Here is a 20,593-nt window from a genome sequence, read left to right as displayed (position 1 = left end):
TAAAGGTATACTGCTTTAAATTAAAATGGGATATATATCTTCCAAAAAACTAGAAATGAAGAGCAAAAATTGAATGTTAGGACATAATTTCTTTGAACACATTTTGTTTTTTACTAGGAGAATATTAAGAAGACAGGGAAGGGATATTATAAAGCAAACAGTGTATCTCTGGTTAGGGGTTTAATGCAGCTAAATGTTTTTGAAATTTGGTGTGTTGTGGTGGCACACACCTGGAGGATGTGATCCTGTGCCTTTAAATCATACACTATGTTGTAAACCAATGTTATCTCAATTAAAAAACAAGTCTCAGTGTAAAAAAATAATAACAATACAAAACACAACAAAACAAAAACAGACAATTATAAATCAGAGACATCCGGTAGGGGAAGAGGAGGGAGAGGGATCAGCAGGCGGGAGCAAGGAGCACAGGGGACTGTGGTGATGGTACACTGGTGCCTTGGGGAAGGAAACTCTGTGGGGACTACACCTGAGGTGTTGGGGGGGGGAAGCAAATATAGTTTAAAAATGAACAATGCTGGGCCTCCCCGGTGGCGCAGCGGTTGAGCGCTGGGTTGCGAAGCTGCCCGCGGCCTCTGCGGCGCCGGTTCGATCCCCGTCTGCTCCCCGGCCACCAGAGGAGGGTCCCACATGGCGCGCAGACCTCTCCTGCCGCCCGCTGCTCCCCTCAGCAGTGTACTATGGTCCTTCTGCCTGCTCTGCTCCCCGCTCTGGCTCTGGTGAATTCTCTCACCCTCCCGTGCTTCTGACTGTACCCAGTACATGTATAAACAAACAAACAAATAAATAAATAAAACATGCTTCTATAAAATAAATAAATAAATAAAAAAATGAACAATGATGTAAAAAATAAAAATAAGTAAAAGGAATTTCCCTAAAGTTCATTTGGAAGAATAAATAGATTAAGTCTAGTTCAGAAAAATGTGGTTTTAAAAACTAATCTATTTGTGAAGGAGCAATTAAACTATCAAATATTAAATGTGTTATAATGACAAGAGTGTGATTCTCAGCCCAGAATAGAAACATAGACCAGTGAAACAAACAGAATGCCTAGATGCAATTCAATAAAAAGAAAATCCAGATAAGCTAAATAATTTAAGAGTTCATATATGCATGTCTGTGTGTACACAAGCACACACACATGTGTGTGCTGTGTGTGTTTCTGTGTGAATTTACTAGATCTTGCAGTTGGGTTAGTCTTTCTACACATAATACCTAAGGACAAATTGGGATATGATAGCATAACATGATGATAGAGTAGTAAAAATGTAAATATAAAGTACTTTCATAAGTAAAAACAGAATAAGACTAACCCCTGATAGAAAAAAAGTATAAAAAACATTAATATGCAGTTCATAACAGAAGAAATGAAAATAATCAGCAAGTATAAGGAAAAAATCTTCAACCTCATTGATAAACAAAGAAATATAAGTTAACATGACCAAGTGCATGCTAAAAGGAGTATAAATTTATATATTCTTCTGAGACTGATTTGATAGTATGTGTGAAAGACCTTATAAATATAAATCATAATTTTTTGGTCCAGTAATTCTAATTCTTGCAATTTTCCAATTGAAATAATTAAAGTTATGCGCAAAGGATAATTATGGCTCTGATTTTTATAATAGTGAGAAATTAAGATCATGTTAAATGCTCAACATTAGGAAGTCATTGAAATAAATTAGAGACCGTGTCATGGAAAAATATGGAGGAATTTTAAATAATGTTATAAAAGAATATTTAATAACCTGCGGGAAAGTTTGATAGATTGTGAAATGGATAAAAAGTAGCTTATGAAACAGTATAAATACTATGTCTGAATAATTTTAAGTATGTGTGTGTTTAAACCTGGAAAGGATATAAGCAAAAATGTCAACCCAGGCCATCTCTCAGATGATGAGATTACAGATGATTTCATCTTTACTGCTATATTTAAAATTTTTTATAGTTTCTTTAAACAAACGGTGAAGCTTTGATAGACCAATAGCACATGTAAAAAGGAGGATAAAAAAGAAAATAGACACCCATGTGCTTGCTGTTGCCTAACAGGAGTGCAGTTGCTGATTTATTCTTTGTATCTTTTTTTTTTTTAACTTTTTGCACTCATTTTAAGACCATAAGGTTTAAACCACAAACATTTTTAAAATGAAGGAAGAGAGAAAGGAAGAGAAAGAAATCAATTAAGAGTACACTTTAGCATGGTGGAAATGTTTAAATATGTCATCAATCCATTCACTCACTCTCTCATTTTACAATTGCTGATATTAAGTGCCTACTAAGTGCTAGGCACTGTCTTCAAAATGAGAACACAGTGGCAAAACAAAAGAAATATGAGTTCTGCTCCTGTGGAATTTGAGTTTATGGGGAGCCTGCCATTAAATCAATGTACATTAATGAAATAGAACTGGAAATTATGAAAGTCTATTATGCATAAGAATAGGGCTTATGAGAATAATTCATAGATGGCATATTTATATACACAAGTATTTAAGAAAATAATTAAGCAAAAGTGACTTCTAGGAGATGAATTAATAGGTAATAAAGGTATACTTGGAAAAGAAAAGAGGAAAAGAATGAAAAAGAGTATAAAGGAACTTTATTTTCTTCATAAGAATTTTGGATTTGGTGAGAGTACATTATTTCTGATTATATGAAAGTGAGCAGAGAATTATGTGTGTGTATTTAAGACAGAAATGATAAAATAATTGTACTAATCTTGACATTTTGAAATATTATTGTAATGGAAAGACATTAAATTACTGTAAATTTAAAGTTAGCAGTGTGAATTAATGCTGTCAGTAACAAAAATTCTTAATTGATTATATCTGTCATGTTCATAGACGGATAATATCAGAGCCTTTCTATTACCTATGGAAGACTTAATTAGAATCTTTGCCTTATGACCAGGATACATACTCAGAAAAGAATTTTGTTTTTCAGCATTAAATGAACCCACCATAGACTATGGCTTCCAGAGGCTCCAGAAAGTCATCCCACGGCATCCTGGGGATCCTGAGAGATTAGCTAAGGTAAAAATGCTTTGGAAATGCACATATCAAAGTCTTCTTGTAGGATTTCAGCAAGCTGAGAAAAATTCAACAATTTTAGTCCCCTTAAAATTACATGAAGCCTTAAAATTTGACTGAGCTTTGGATACATGATGCACAGAAATGTTATGATTAATCTATGAAAAATTGGCTTATAAAACATGCATATTACAAGAGAATTTAGTTTATAAAACATTACCAACTTTATGAAAAATAAATAATAGTATAATTGCTTAAAAGTGTAAGTTCTCACTCCTATGAATTTAAATGCAATTTTATTTACCCATGATTGCATGGATACATTAACCCATAATCACATATTCATTGAGGACCTGGTATGTACACAGGTATTTAATGAAGTGAAAAATACCTTCATATAAAATTGCTATGAAATATATCACTTTTAAATGTACTTGCTTATGACTGTTATATCATGAATCTAGCACATTATTTTAGCTTTTTAAATTTTAAAATGTGTCAATTTATTAGACATTCAATTAATGAGGAATTATTAAATTTGAACATTTATATTTTCACCTAAGCACATGAATTATAAAATACCATGTTCTTTTTTCTGTACGGTGAGTAAAATCCAAGTACTACAATTGCTTCTACATCATACCTTTATTTTCCTCTTGGAAAAATCCCCAGCCCCACCATTAAATTAGATGATATCTGGAAAGTAGGTTAATAGCAATTTAAAAGGCTGTAAAAAACAGGAGGTGGAAAAGACAAAATGAGAGGAAAGGGATTACTGATTACTAATTCTCCCTGGTTAAAGTGAACGGGGGGGAAATATTATTGAAAGAATTCATCTTTATTAGAGTAAAATTTTGCAGAAAGCATTGCCAAGATAATTTCAGTACTCTGGACAACTCCTTGGCAAGCAGCTAAACTCAGGTCAATCAATCATTTTAAGAATATTTGGTTAATTAGAGTACCAGATTTTTTAGTGGAATCATCTGAAAATAGTTTTTAATACAACTTGGATGACATTATTCATTTTAACCAACTCCAGCCTTACTTGGTGGTTGGTTTGTTTGGTAGCACGACCATTTATGCTGCCATTTTGTCCGGCTGGGATTTATAAATCCCATGTAGACACATATTTACAGGGGGATTTATATGTATGCTTATATTCTGCCTGTTCAACCAAAAACAGGACCTCTTAACTATTTACATTTTAGGGGAATGCCTGGACTCAGATACATATATTTTCTTAGTGTTTACCATTTTGGATTTTCCCTTTCTTTATCTTCCACTTTTTTTTCTTTTTTCTAGGAAATGCTGTTGAAAAGAGCTGCAGATCTAGTGGAGGCCCTCTATGGCACACCACACAATAATCAGGTTAGATGGCCCCATCTTATTACCCTGTATTGTGTATTACATTGTGTTGTAATTTGACTCTTTGTGCTGGATAAAACGCTCACCTCAACTGTTTTTCAGGACATCATTTTGAAGCGAGCCGCAGACATTGCTGAAGCCCTCTACAGTGTCCCCAGGAATCCCAGCCAGATCCCAGCTCTCTCCAGCTCTCCAGCTCACAGTGGCATGATGGGAATCAATTCCTATGGCAGCCAGCTCGGGGTCAGCATCTCAGAGTCAACACAGGGAAATAATCAAGGTACAGCCTTTCTCAGAGTCAAAATACATTTAAAAGGTTGCTTCTGCCAGAATGGAAAAAAATGACAGCTAGATTCATGTATGGCCAAGAACTGCAATACAATCCATGTTGAGTTATCTTAGCATTATAGGCAGTACATTGTTGCATATAATATACATATAGTAGTGTATTATACATTATAGCTAGAGCTTTTTACATCCCAGGTAGAATTCCATTCATTGGAAATATTTAAGGATAAGGTTGACTATTATGAGTTTAGACAGGTTTTGGCTTACTGAAACTAGACTGATTGGTATTATTTGAATAAAGTTTATACTTTTCTGCTGTGATACTCAGATTGAATAACGGCAAGAAGCTGAGTTATTGTCATTATCATTTATTATACCCAGTTTCTCTTCTTAGTAACTGAGTATGAATGGCATGGCTTTATTTGGTAACTTCTATTTGTGAATTATCTCACATATAAATATATAGCAACATATTTCCACTGTGAACTGTGCTTTTATACATAAAATGTATCTTCTAATGGTTTTTGTCACTGAGGTTAATTTTACTAAGATGCTAAATTGGTCATAACTCATTTTCTAAAAGGAGTGGTTGTTTCTAATGATATCCTTAATCTTGGGATAGTTTCATTTCTAATTTAATTCATCCAATAGAAGGGAATTCCTCATTCTCATGTCCAGGATGAATTCTTCTTGCAGCAGGGTGGATGGAACATATTATTACCTTTTTTCCTCCAAATTTGGGTCATTTCTTAAATAGCTTTGGAGACAGTCATCCAAAGTGGGTTATTTCACAATAGATTAGGAGATGTCTCTGTGCTGGGGTTTCATCCTGCTCACAGACTCAATTACTGATGCTTCCAAGTCCTCCGTCAAAGAACAGCACATTTAGATGAGCTTCTCAACACTTTTTGAATGAAAATGTTCCCATCCTTACCCAGGGCATGGTAACAACATTGAACTAACCTCCCCAAAGCTCTGATCTGCAGAACGCTTGCAGCCCTTGAGATGTCATTAGGATACCTTTCCCCCTCCATGCCCAGAAAAGATGCTACAGTGGCTTAAATTTGGAAACACTAGGTTAGTAAAGTTAAACCAGCTTATTTATTCTCTAGATCAGAATGCAACATCTGCCAACCTTTATTTGATCACAGAATAACTTTTTTAGTGATACCCATTAGTATCTTGTAGGGCTGTAATATTGTGTGCAATGTGACTTGGAGATGTCACTACACTCTGCCATTAGTTATTCACTCTTTGATGTGAGTTAGAGATAGTGGCTACAAATTTGAAAGAGGAGGAAGGAGGACTTGTCAGGGATGTGGCCTTATGGAGGATGGGGAAGAAAGAGGAAGATATCAAAAAGGCTACATGAACAGTGGGCATTCCACCCCTGCCCCAGGTCAGCTGCCCTGGCTCAGGTGGGTGGTATGGTAGAGTGTGGGCACCACGCTGCCCATGCAGTTGTACCTGTGGGGCACTGTGTGTGCACTGGCTGATTGATCTGGGCTTTTTCTCTGCTGTCCAGGATACATCCGCAACACGAGCAGCATCTCTCCACGTGGCTACTCTTCCAGCTCCACCCCCCAGCAGTCCAACTACAGCACCTCCAGTAACAGTATGAACGGCTACAGCAATGTCCCCATGGCCAACCTGGGCGTTCCAGGGTCACCGGGATTTCTCAATGGCTCCCCCACTGGCTCCCCTTATGGAAGTAAGTACTCCCTCAATCTGTCCGACTTTCCCTGCTTCTCTGTCTCTGCATTTTACTACTCAGCCTTTTGAGGGTGAGTTGCATCCTACATTTGACTCACTTATGGAAGAGCAACCCAATGTCCTGGTGAAATAGCTATGCTGCCTTTCATTCTTTCCCCTTAGCTAGACTTGGAATCTTTTGGTTATTCAAGGCCTCTGGGAGAAAGAAAAGGAGTGAAACGTTCCCTTTTAGCAGAGAAAGAGTATATGTGGGTTGCATAGGTGGCGGCAAAGAATTAAGATTCCATTTCAGATAGCATTGTATATACTCTTCCTTAGGCGCTTTCAGATGTAGTGTTTTATTTCATCTTCATAGACCTTCAGAGGTCAGTGTTATTATCTCCAAGTCAGCAATTAACTCACTTCTCCAAGATCACACAGCTAGAGTAGAGCAGAGCAAGAGTTGAGACACAGAATTTATGACTTCAAGTTATTTTGTATATGACCCCATACTCCCTTCTTACTTTGTTACATGACTCTCCCCTCCCTTCTATACCTCTAGAGAGATGAAAATGGACATTTTGTGGGAGTGTGATATATAGAGAAGAAACCTCTTAATCTTAATCTGTGAGCTAGCAGCAAGCCAGATGCTCTAGAAAGTTATGAAAACTCACTCATGTTGCTTTGGGGGCAAAGCCGGGGGCTTGCACAATGGCCCCAGGAGCCAGAGAGAATATGTACTTTTCAAATCTACCTAGGGAATACACCAGGCCAGGGGAGAAGCTGCCAGAGAGAGAGTCTGAAGGGACCAAGTACAATGTTCTTGATATGCTGGATCTTATTGCAAAGCTCTATAGCAGACGCGCCCAGAGTGGGTCCCTTGTGCCAGGAGCGGGTCAAGGACAGCACATGGCCATTTCCACGGCAGCTCAGGAGCACCACAGTTGCAGAGCGGGCAGCCTCGCTCAGCCTCCGTGGTCTGTGGGTCCCTGAGCATGCTCACCCATGACTTCTTTCTGGGTTATTTGTTTGACGCATGCTCTCAACACCCCACATTCTGCAGCGGGATGAGGCAACCCAGTAGCAGAGGTGGTGGAGGATGCCTCTTCTAGTCCAGCTAAAATCTTGTCGCTTCAGAGACATGAGTTCTGTGTGTGTCTTGTTGGATGGCCCAGGCCAGTTAGATGAGGGATCTAGTAGCAGCTTATTTAGATGATTTGCTTTTACCGTGTTCCAAAAATGTTTTGGGAGAATTCTAATAGTTAGATTGGCAGTATGAATGTTAAAAGTATAGGAAACCAAGAGGAGAGAAATATCTATGGTTAGGAAAATTAGATGAATCCAAGACTGATATGGATGCCTTTTGATCTTTTCAAGGCAACCATTAATTTGGTTCTAAGATTACAAGATGGTCAGGCAGGGAGAGAAATCTTGTTATAAGATTTCATGTCTGTGCATTTTTTTTATTTTTAGTTGCTCAGGAGAAATGTGATTTTTCTGCCACTGAGATCTTGGAAAGGTTTGTCTCCTGCATCCTCTGGAGAGGGCACCCTGTGTGCAAAAAGGGTCCCTGCCAGAGGTCTGCATTCAGGAGAGCCCCAGTTTTGGCAACCCAGCATCATAATGTGATGACAACAAGAGTCATTCACAATTGCATTCCACTCTACAGCTCAAAAAAGCATTTTCATGTGAATCCAGTCAGATCCTCCTAGTACCCTTGTCCATGGATATATTAATAACAGTTATTATCATTTTGTCTTTGAGTATATAAGGATTATGAAATGACTTACTTAGGTAAGTCATATACAAGTAAATTGGGACTAGAACACATGTCATCAGATCAGAAAAACATGTTTTTAAATTATTTTAAATATATATTAAATATAGAAATATTTTATTTTAAATATATATTAAATATAGAAATGTTCTATTTTAAATATATATTAAATATAGAAATATTTAATATATATTTAATATAGTATTAGCCTGAACTATGTGATATGACCACCTTCCAATTTCCAAAATTGCCATTTTCATAGTACTCAAGCATACATCTATGATTAAAATTGTCACGATTTTATTCATAAATGTATTAGGTTGAGTAATATGGTTTTTTGTTTTTGTAGGCCAAACATGGTTAATAATAAATAATAATAAAATGTATAGTGTGGTGATAGGAGCTGTGGGGGAGAGGAGAGAAAAGATGAATGAAAATGCTTGGTTGAGTGCTTATTGCTGGATGTTTGTGAGTAGATAATGCCCTTGGTAGGTAGGGACCCTTCTCTTTCCAGTAAGTGACAGCTTTCTCCCTCTGTCCTTTCTTGATCACTCAGTCCCACTGCCATGGGAAAATAATAACACCCCAACTCCTCAAATCACCCATTAAAACAAGCCAGCATACTTCTTGTAGGAAAAGGAAGGCATTTTGCCCAAAGGGAACAGCAACAGAGTGATGAGATTCCTCTTGGCTGCTACAGGGTCTCTGTGCTCCTTTGCACCTTCATTTTCAGAGGAAGGTTCTGAAGGAGTTGCACACTCAGAATGGGATTCTAAACTGTGCATTCATGACAACAAAATTCCCCTACTGCAAAAATACTGACTACCCCATGGAGTCTGTTAGAATAGCATCTAACCTGTATTTCCATCCAGCTAAATCTTTACTTTTCTGGGGAGAAACAACAACAGCAACAACAGGGGAAACCATTTCGTCAATTTACTTGCATGTGTCTGAAAACACCATTCTATGATTTTTCATTTTATTTTTTAAACTAGTCTGATGTGGCCAGGCCGTGCCATAGAGTAATCACTTGCCAGAGACATTAAAAAGAAATAAAGCCAAGTCTCTCGGTCAAGTTGACTTGCATTACAGCCAATGCAGAGTATCAAAAACCTGCATCTTTACTGCTTTTGCTCTCACACCACTTCAAAAATGGCCAAACAGATGTTTTTTCAATTTCACATACAAACTTCACTTCCTGGCGGTAGCAGTGTGTGCCAAGTTCCAGCTCAGTGCAAGTTTTTATGGCTGAATTCTAAACCCCTGACAATAGGGGGTTATAATGAAATGCTGACAGACCCCTTAGCGCCAACAAATGCAATGGCTCGATGCAAAGGAGGATATGTGCCCCATGCGTTCCAGCTGGGCCTGTGCAAGCCAATCAATCCTTATAAGAAGAAAAGTGGTTTTTCCTTAACTCCCCATGTTCACTGAGATTTCTGGGCCAGACGTGCTTGCCTGTACTTTGGCCTCTATCCATAGAGAGAGATGTCCAGAGAAATTCTCAGTTGGGAGCATGTGTAATTAACTCTCCTAAAATGGTGTCCCCAAAGATGGTCTACCCAACAAGCTTGCAACACCCATGGGACCACTTCTTCTCCAACAGAATAGCTACCAAGCAGATCCACAGTTTGGGACAGAATCCATACAGGCAGGGATCCAACTTGTCCTCTGGGATTCCTACTTCACTTACACAGTTTAGACCATGGCCTAGATTTCAATATTTTTATATTTTCAAAAATAAATATGAAGGCATTTTTCTATTGAGAGTGTGAAATGATTTTTATAGGAAATTTAGAAGATAGGAAATTGATTATATTTTTCTATTTTTAATGCATGTTTTTATTCTACTCTTATATACATAGATATTTAAATAAATACATAAATATGCAGAACACACACCTTTCAAAAAATTAACTCCAAATGGATCATAGATCTGAACATATGATACAAAATTATCAAACTTCTAGAAGATAATTTAGGATTAATTCTAGGTGACCTTGGATTTGGTTATGACTTTGTAAATTTGCAACATCAAAAGCACAGTCTGTGAAAGAAAAAAAAATGTGATAAGTAGAACTTCATTAAAATTTTAAAAAGCTCTGCCAAAGAAACTGGTAAGAGAAATAAAAGACAAATCACAGATTGGAAACAAATATTTACAAAACACATATCTGATATAGGATTATATCCAAAATATACAACAAACTCTTAAAACTCAGCAACAATAGAACAATTTTTTATGATTTGTTATTTAGTGAATGCATTCTCTGATTCAGCAATTCTACTTCTATGCCACATAAGAATCAATATACCAATAGAAAAATAAATGATGCCATATTATTACATTGATATGTTATATTGCAAAAATAAGAGCTTCAGCATCAACGTGAATTCCAAAGACAAGATATTTAACAAAAACAAAAAAAAACTGCTTTAGAATAAACTTAATTGCACGACTATATATATATATATATAATATCTATGTTATAGGGCCTCCCCTGGTGGCGCAGTGGTTGAGCGCTGAGCTGCAAAGCTGCCCACAGTCTCTGCAGCGCCAGTTCTATCCCCAGCAGCCGGTGAGGGTCCCACATGGTGCGCAGACCTCACCTGCCGCCCGCTGCTCCCCTCAGCAGTGTATTTCATCAGTCTGTCTGTTTTGTTCCCCGCTCTGGCTCTGGTGAATTCTCTCACCCTCCCGTGCTTTTAACTGTACCCAGTGCTTGTATAAATAAATAAATAAATAAATACATAAATCTTAAAAAAAAAATCTATGTTATATGCACAGAGAGAGGATAATACATGTAATTTGGAAATACCTACATTATCTATGTACTTATTTGAATATCTAAGTATATAATAGTATAATAAAAGCCTGCGTTGACAATTACCAAAAAAACAAAGAAAATTATTTTTTTTCAAGGAAAGCTTACTCCCACAATAAAAAGCAACCTCTTTAATATTTTAATATATTTCTATTGTCATTTTCTTCAGAAAAGAAGCAAATATGCTATCACAATAGTAACATTCTGATTATAGACAATTTAAAAGGCGTGTATTTATATATAAAGACATGATGACAGGCTGTGTTACTATGCAGAGATAACCATTGTTAACTTTTAAAGTATGGGCTTACAGTCATGGATAGATACATTTGAAAATTGCAGTGTCTGCTCTGATGCACAGCTAATGGGACTCTGCCATAATATCAATGAAAGAGAGAAGTGACAAAATTATCAAGTCATAGGCAGGAAGCTAGGCTCCATAAAAATCTGCCGACAATGCAGACTTGTATCCTAAGAAAACAGCTATCAGCTGTGGTGTTTGCTAAAAGTTAACTATAATCAACAAGTTTTTCCCATGAATTTGAGAATTTCTAGTTTCTTTGCTTTTTTTGTAGCTACCTTGTTTAAAGGTAGCAAGGTCTTAAAAAATAGAAGAGGGACATTAACATTCTCGAAAGCTATTATGCCTTTTGATGAGAATTGTGTTATTTTTTACCAAAGAAATTTATTTTCCATTTTTAAATTTTAATAGCTTTTACTGGTTTCTTTTACATCAAAAGTAATACATGTTTATTTTAGGAATTTTTGAGAACATGGACAAGTAAAAGAAATAAATTTAAGAATATTCATAATTCATCAGTCAATGATAACCTTGTGAAAGCTTTGGCTGTATAGTACATCCTTCTAAATTTCTGCTTTGTATGTTTTCTTAAAAAATAAAACTGTTAATATGTCATCTGATTTATTCCTCTGAAAGGGCATATCCTTCCATGTTATTAAATATTCTTCTCTACCATTAGTTTTAATGGTTGCTGGTGTTCCATTGTATGGACTTAATGTAAGTTTACCCTGTTGCTCGTTATTTAAGTTATTTCTTAATTTTTCATGATTATGAAAATGCCCTTGGATCTTTTTTCTACACATTCATGATTACCTCTTTGGGATTAATTTCTACAAATTAAATTACTAGGTCAAAAATATGCACATTCTATAACACTTTGGTATGTATTGCCAAAGTCCCTCCAGAGAGGTTACTACTCCCCTTAGAAAAGGAAGAGTATCTGTTTCCCTGCCCTGGTAATTTTTTCTTAATCTTTATCAATTTGGTAAGTGGAAAATAACATCTCATTACTGTTTTAATTTGCATTTATTACTAATCAGTTTGAACGTTTATAGGTCTAGAAAGGTCCTTTGGTTATTTCCATTTCTCCTTCTCTGACTTTCCTTTTCATGTCCTTCGCTCAGTTTTCTGCTGGAATGTTTTTCATTTTCTAATCAATTTACAAAAATATACTAGCTATCGAGGATATGGACATATCTAAATTGGGATAGCAAATATTTTTCTAACCTGCCATTTGCCATGTGTGTGTGTGTATGTGTGTGTGTGTGCACATGCATCTGCTGCAAAAAGTTTTTGCTATGTGACAAGTCTATCTTGTGACATTCTGTTTAGGTTTTTTGGTTGCACAGATTGTGTAAATTACATAACCATCCTATTTTTTTCTACAAGCACCTTTATCATTTTACTTTTACAAATTTCTTCTAATCCAGTTAGATTTACCTTGGTGTTTAACATCAGGAAACATTATAAATTTAGTGGCTAAATGGCTAGTATCTTGTTTTCATGCATTTACTTGTCCACTAATTTGAAATGTCACCTTTATTAAGTATTAATTCTCATCTATACCCAGGGCTGTTTTGAATTCTGTTTTTCTCCAAAGACTTGCCTGCCTCTTTCTATGCTGGTAGGAACTGATTTATGTAGATTTGCTGTAAATTAAGTGCCTTCTTAGAAATTTTTTTAAACTTAAATTTTTTAACAAATTTTTCTGGTTTTGATAGTGTGGTTACTATAAATGGATAAACATAGAAATTTTATTTCTGATTATTTAAGTTATTTCTTAATTTTTCATGATTATGAAAATGCCCTTGGATCTTTTTTCTACACATAAGATACCTTATAGGACTTTTACTATAGTTGCATTAAATCTTAAACTAATATATTATTTTTTTAATTTTGTAAAAAATATTTTAAAGAAACATACTATGATTTTGTGCTTGTTTAACTCTACAACAATCCTTTTATGTCACTTAGTTGTGGGTCTGCTAGACTTAAGCAGCCTGTTCAGCCACCATTACAGTTTCCTGCAGTTCTGCATTCCTATACAAAAGTCAGAACTGTCCAGTCATAGTCATATGAGCCAAACCTTACAAGGTACCTTTCATATCAATCAAGAGTAGAAAACTTGATCACTCTGGGAAGGGTATGCATCAAGAGGTATGACTGGGAACGGCCGGGGGGCTGAGGACAGTTGCATAAACTTACTCCCGACTCATACATCATGAAGTATGACCAGGAACACCCTGGGGCGGGGGCCAAGGACCAAAGTATGACAAGGGTCCCCAGAAGCTGATCAGTGGAATGCCTTGTTGATAAGATTAGCACCGTGGTCGAGGGTCTGGGGTCTAGTTTCGATTACAACAGTTGGTCATCAAGCTGATAACATGGTCAGCAGACTCAGGTCCCCCAAGCCCGAGATAACATTCCGGAGTTTCACCCATCCCTTTCTCTTTGTCCTCCTAACACATGTAGCTGATGCTCTATGATTATGCTATCAATAAAAATGGCCAGGATCTTGCTCTCAGCAGCATCCTGCCCTGTGCAGCCTGTTCCACGACTCCCGTGTCTTTATCAGTGTGGTGTTGCCCAAAGCAACAAGTGAAGCTTGAGGTGACATCGCTTCCACTGGGAGGTAAACTATTTGAACTAATGAGCCTGTTTAGGTTGGAATCTGTTGCTAGAAAAGTATTTGTAAAAGTATTTGTAAAAGTGACTCATATACTAAAGAGGCAGGAAATCAAGTGTTTGTGTATCTCCTAATTTACATTATAAAAACCTCCCCATAACTTCTGCTGTTGCAGACTCAGAAAGCAAGGCTCATTTTGGTGTTTGTGTGGCTCATGGGGCGTGGCAAAGATGAGACTGTGATGTGAACTGTTGTCTTCTGAGTCTCTGTTTTTTTACAAAAAATTTTTGGAATCTCATTTAATTTCTTAAATTGGTTGCAATATTTAGGCTTTTCTTTGGTCTCTAATTCTGTGCCTTACAGAAAGGGTGAGGGTGCGCCTCTCCACCTCTCCATTTCACTGATGCTGACGTCAAGGCTAGACCAGGTTCTGCTTGTAACTATGACAACGAATCACTCCCAGTGTGTAACTCTATAACCTGTCTTCTTTTAGAATTAGCCCAGTTTCTCCTTTATTTGCATTTTCAGGTAGTGAGATTCTTCCAGGACTTTACCCTTCTTTCCAGTTTTTTTCTTTTCATTCATATTACTTGAAGACAGACAGAGGTTCACTCAGATAGGCGTAGCTCTTTAAAGCAGGACTAAGCGTGGATAAGCAGTTTTTAGATTAAGTTCTTTTCTTGAAGTCTTTTGTGTGTAATTCAGCTGTGAAAGATATCCTGTTGAAGGTGTGCTGTATGACTGCTCTCTCTATAGAACATATATAACCCAAAGTATGTTTTTATGGAGGGGGGAACGGGATGGAGTTTTACACCGGATGTCAGAACATTTGACCTTCAATTCACCTTGTACTTGCTCTTTGAACCATAAGTCACACTCACTGTCCTCACTTTCAAAATTTACTATGTGGAGTAACTGGGCCACTGAGGATACAAAGCATTCCGGCCTTGATCACGGTTCCAGGAATTCTTTGTCCAAGTCACTGAATTAATTTAGAGTTCTAGATTATTCAAAAGTGAGTCCCTGAAACTTGACCTTATATTACACAGTGCTAATCTAATAATTTTACCCTGTGAACTCTAATTTACCCCTTTCGTGAACAAGTGGAACATTGAAAATAAATTTATCTTCTTGTGTGATGTAACTTGGTGGCATATCTGACATTAAAAGGTGGAGCACTTTTGTGTAAATTGCCTTTATTTTTCTTGGAAATTGAAACACTTAGTTTTTGGCTTCCTTTAAATAATTTTAGTGTTAATATTGTTAATATTGGTGATATTTTCTGCACATTACATCAGAGCAGCTTGAATTGCAGCTTCATTTCCCAGGAGCTCTGAAAGCAGAGGCAGAGGGGTAATCTCCTTAGTGTAATAAACTTTTCTCTTTCTTGAAGTGGCCCATAGAGATGGCCTCTCAGAGAAGATACTAATCCTGTACATCAAACCTCCAGGGCCCTGAAAGTGGCCAAGGAAGCAAGGAAGTCCCCGATAGGACTTCTTTTTAGGGTGAAAAAAAAGTAGATGTGTTTGAGTAGATGTGTTGAGTGTTCAGACAATGGCTTCTACTCATGAATTGAGACCTCTTTAATATCACCTCCTGCGATGCCCCCCCAGCTTCCCCTGGTAGAAGAGCACTCCACCGCTGGGTCCCCCGCACCCTGTGTGGGTTCCTGGAGGATTTTCACTCTATTATCTGTTTTGTCTACTCCCCCTACTGGACAGGGCAGGGCTGTTGCTCAATCAACATTTTTTCATTTCTGGAATCTGGAACAATGTCTGGAACAAGTTAGTAATTTCTCAGCTAATGTGTGCAGCGTGTGTACTAGAGAAGAACTTAACTCCTAGCTGAGCCCTTTCTAAAAGGATTGTGCATTTGCTTTCCAGTCATGTCATCAAGCCCCACTGTTGGATCTTCTAGCACATCCTCCATCCTCCCATTTTCCTCTTCGGTTTTTCCTGCTGTCAAACAGAAGAGTGCCTTTGCCCCTGTCATCAGGCCCCAAGGCTCCCCTTCGCCCGCCTGCTCCAGTGGCAATGGAAATGGATTCAGAGGTAAGCAAAGGTGCCATTCTGGGAGTAAGCACACCACCTGTGCCATGGGCAGGCAGAGGAGGAGCAACAGCACAGCATGCCCTTGTGTCTCTGGCCTACAAAGAGATGCTCTGCTGTGCTCTCTCGTAGGACAAGAACAGCTTGTACAACTGGGCTAGTATTTCATCCAAGAGCAAGATGGGGGGAAACAGAGAAATTGGCCAGTGTGTCTGCTAGGTCCCAGAATTAACTGTTGTGGAGCCAGACATACCCTCCAGGAGGGTCTGGATGCCCCTGCTTCCCACAAGGTCATGCCACTATTTCCTGAAGGTGCCTGGGCACATCATATGCCACTTGGTGAATCCTGCACCTCATCAGCTTACCATCTGCAGTGCACACACATCCTGTGGCACAAATGGGCATGAACCACCAGGAGCAACCAGCAAGTTCTGAGAATTCTGGCTACATTGCTAGTCAAATTGATAGCAGGTGCCTGATGGGAGGTGAGGTAGGGAAGAAAGAAAGGAAAAAAGACATACTGTTTCTAAGAACAAAAATTAATATCACCTGTCAAACCCATTTTTGAGCAATGTCCTAAAATTTAATATGACATGACATAACACAAATGTGATGAGTACATGAGAATCTAATCATCTCGCTGTGAATGGGAGGCAGCTGGTGGCAAAAGAGCAAATTGGAAACTGCTGAGCACTATGGCGCCTGACGACACACATTATTTTTAGGCTGCTCCTCTGAGTCTTGACATGAAAATATCCACCACAAATAGAGTTGGATAGAACCAAAAAGGGCAGAGGTTTGGTTAACCCCTCGTGAAACAAAAGCCTCCTAGGTCCACAGCGCATGAGCTGTGCTGGCCCTATCCCTTCTAGAGACAGTGCTTGGCTCTCTGGCCTCTGGGGAAGCCTGGAAGGGCTCCGTTGCCAATTCCGGCCATGTCGAGCTCCTGTAGGCACCCCGATGTGACCATCTTGTCCTTGGAGACAATGGGACTCCTCAAAGTCAAGCAAGTTGGCAGAGCTTCATTCAAGGGAGAACTGAAGACCTCTCCCTGGGAATTCTTTTACTTCCCACTAAACAAAGCAGCTGGGTCTCCACACCACCACAACATGTGGCTAGTTGGAAGCATCCGTACATTTGAGGGTATTTTCTGTTTTCATCCAGATGTCTGGTCCACAGAGAAGCAGGCTCAGACTGTAGCTCTGACTGTAGGAATTGGCCTCCACCTGCCCCATCTCTCATCAGAGACATTGCTTTCCATCCCATTGCTGGGAGGGAAACCTGAGGAGGGAAGCGGATGTTGACAGAAAGAGCCTTTCAGAGGGCTTGTCTCCTGTTGCTGCTCATTTCAGAACAGGTGAACAGGAGCCGAGAGCCCAACATTCCAAGGTGTCTGTTGATGCTGAGAGGGAGGGATCCCAGCTGACACAGAACTCTGTACCCACTCACTGAGGGAAGGATGCTGGATAGCAGGGTTGCATAAGCAGGCAGCTCCTTCTCTTTAGAAACAATGGGAGGGTGAGCACGTGGGCCAAGGTGGTAGGGAGGCCAGGTGCATCTCTAAGACTCTAAGCATCTCTAATACTTGCTGACCATTAGCGAGCACCACGCGCAGGACATGAGCGTTTTGCACATGCCCTTGTCCCAGCCTCATGTGTGCTCTGAAGGGGAAGACCATACCATGATCGCCATTTCTTCGTTAAGTGTCTTGCCCAAGGCCACATAGCAAGTGACTCATGACATGAACTCAGACATTTTGACCCCAGGGCCTGTGTGCTGACAGCCGCTATTTCTCTTAGGACAAGAGTAGTGTGAGTCTTCACCCTTTACCCATACCTACTTTCTGGCTCACCAGAGTGGAGTCTTGCTTTCCCATGAAATGTCAAATGTAAAAAGAAATTGGACAAAGTACAGCGATGCATCCCCTCACCCCATGAAAATGCTTCCATTTCCCCGCCCAACTTCTGCTTTCTGTGTGTTGGCTGTAGGTTCTACAGGCAGAACGTTGGGGTCAGCGTGATTAGATCCAGCCCACGCTGTGCCCGATGTGAGACTAGGAAGGAAAGTCTGTGAAATATGTTGTTCTTCTAGCATGCAATAGATCTTGTTCTTTGAGCAGCACTGCCCTTTTAATAAACTCCTTAGGCATCTCTCTAAGGACCCTAGATAGGAGGCTGATGAGTTTTAAGTGTAATAGATGAGATAAAGTTGAAAATTTCAGAACCCCACTGCCAGGGAGCTGTCTGCTGTGTTCCCTGTCCCACCCTCTACCTCACTCATCAGGCATTAACAGTTGATGAGTATACACTGTCAAGATAATATTATATACTATATGCCTGATTCATTTTTCAGCTCCCTCCAGGAAAAAAGTAAAATAAAATAACCTCCTACACTCTGGGATAATTACCAGGGTTGCTATATCTCCAAATCATCAGGGAGTGTCCAGAATTGAACTGCCTTTATTGAAAAGTTACATCGATTCAATATATAGTAATACAGGCAAAAATAATTAAGGCTTTGCTTGCTGTGTAAGACCTTAATCCAGATCGCACAAACATTCAATAAAGGCTGTATGGGCAGGGAAATAGATGGCTGACAATTTTGCCCAGGAAGAGTAGGCGGCACGGAGAGAAGGAAGGGAAGCAGGGCGAGGGAGGGTGGAGATGGGGAGCAGCAGGAAGAATTTTGGTCATTTGGTTATTAGTTTAATCATCACAGCTCAGTAAATGCCCCATGATGTTTGAGAAGCCCTAGGTGACATACGAATAATAACACTCAAGGAATCAAATTCTGGATATGATTTGAAGTTTTGATGCTGCCTGTTTCCAAAAATGACAAAATTGTTAAGGGTTCTTTACCTAAATGCCAAGGCCAGGGGAGTGCCTTTTGCTGCATGATTTTTCCACATTGTGCCGAGCCTGCTTTATTTTCCTTGTCAAGGAGAATGCTGGAACATGATGACCCCCGATAGCCTTATCTGTATTCTTTCGACCAAATGGGGAGACATTGGACACTGTATGTGCATAGGGGTGAAGTATGGAGGTGGGGGTGACTCCCAAATTAAGAACTAAAAGCCTCTATTCCCATGCCTCAGCATTCACTACTAGTGAATGAACACCCCGTGTTAGCAGCGAGCCCCAAGGGAAGATGAGCTAGTCAGAAAAATATGTAAGCTAAACCAATTTCAACTGGAATGGGTTGAAACTTAGGATGGAAAGAAAGTAAGATTTGTTATACATGCCCAGTAAGCAGCCCAATGGAATCAGCTTCTGGAGTTTTCTTTCCTATTCCAGCTGAGGGATTTGGCACCCTGTCATTTATGCACTGTTTGAATAATGATGAAAAATATATTTCTACATATATTGAATATAGTTTGAATGTTTATATCTATCATGTCACATATACAACCCGTTAATATAAAACAAAAGAAAACATAACTCTTGACCTCTCAAGCAAAATCCACCGAGCTTTGTCTGCATTTCAGGAGCTTGGTGGGTCTTTGATGCTTCTAATAACCTGTCTGCTAGGTCAAATCTGGAGAAAATGGGCTCTCACCTCCACTGAGGTCAGCACCTCCTCGGATTGTAAAGATTGTCAATCCCACCCCCTGTCCCTCTCTCTGGGTTATAAGCTTGAGTGCAGACTCTCCCAATTTCATTTCTCTGCCTTTTTCCTTGCAGCCATGACTGGACTAGTCGTGCCCCCGATGTAAAGAAGAGGAAGAACTGCTTTCTTATAGCACAAAACTACTTACTTTGATGGACCAATAATGAGGAAAACACTCTGAGCTCCTTAGGGAGAGCTGAGCCCCCAAATGAACATGATGGGCAGACTTGGGTATCCAGGAGCTTGCATCTCACCTGGTCTCATGTTCCTCATGTGGCCCTGATGGTGGCTACACAAACTCACCCTTTTGTGGGGAAGGACAAAAGATGTCATTGACGTAGTCAGTGCTAAGAGCAGAAATGCAATTCTTTGTTATGAACATTATGAGAACCACCTTCCTATGTTTGTAAAATATTTAAGAAAAAAATTGGCAAACAATTCATGCTTAATATTTTGGATACTATTTGTTTTTCTTTGTAGGAAAAAAAAGTTGAAAGTTTCTATTTTCTATGAAGCCTTTCAGATACCAATTTAGTTTATGCAGAAAAAAAAATGAACAAAACAGGGTACCAGCATGGAAGACTTTCTTAAAACGAAACCTGAATTGAATGATAAAATGTTGTTGTATGTGTGTTTGCTCATAGTTTAATCTCTTAAAAAAAACAAAAAAGGGAAAAATTTTAAAATGTTTTACAATTATTTAAATAAATAAACGTGTAACTTATTGTAAGTAGAAGTAGAGATTAAGACCTTTTTGGAGAAGAAAGAAATTTCTCTTCCTGATGTAAAATGAAAATGATGCAAAATGTAGTAACAAGTTTAAACAGTGTGTGATTATTACTACAGTTACTTACTAGACTCTTATCCCCCTCCCTACATCCCCCTCTTTTTCCATCATTTGATTGATCCATGGAACATGTACTTCATGTAATTGCTACAGACAAGCTGATGCAGAAACAAAGATTCAAGTTCATGCACATACACGAGTACTCAAGTCCACCAATTCATCCCCAGCTCCGTC

At 38.7% G+C, this 20,593-nt stretch overlaps 1 protein-coding gene across 1 annotated transcript in view; it reads left to right on the top strand.

Annotated features, from left to right (window-relative positions):
* The window catches only part of EBF2 (EBF transcription factor 2), a gene marked incomplete at its 3' end in the record, with an annotated part of 179,035 nt that extends 159,357 nt beyond the window's left edge, over positions 1 to 19,678 (top strand). Inside the window, exons 11-16 of the mRNA XM_084246202.1 lie at positions 2,959 to 3,047; positions 4,347 to 4,412; positions 4,512 to 4,689; positions 6,223 to 6,408; positions 15,802 to 15,969; positions 19,647 to 19,678. Of these exons, the coding sequence (XP_084102328.1) occupies positions 2,959 to 3,047; positions 4,347 to 4,412; positions 4,512 to 4,689; positions 6,223 to 6,408; positions 15,802 to 15,969; positions 19,647 to 19,678 (719 nt within the window). The remainder of the gene's footprint in view (positions 1 to 2,958; positions 3,048 to 4,346; positions 4,413 to 4,511; positions 4,690 to 6,222; positions 6,409 to 15,801; positions 15,970 to 19,646) is intronic.
* Positions 19,679 to 20,593: the final 915 nt, after the last annotated feature.

This window comes from Talpa europaea, assembly GCF_964194135.1.
Source record: "Talpa europaea genome assembly, chromosome: 10".
In the NCBI taxonomy this organism is placed as follows: Eukaryota; Metazoa; Chordata; class Mammalia; order Eulipotyphla; family Talpidae; genus Talpa; species Talpa europaea.
The sequence above is the reverse complement of the archived record's forward strand: the minus strand, read 5'-3'. Positions and strand labels throughout refer to the sequence as shown.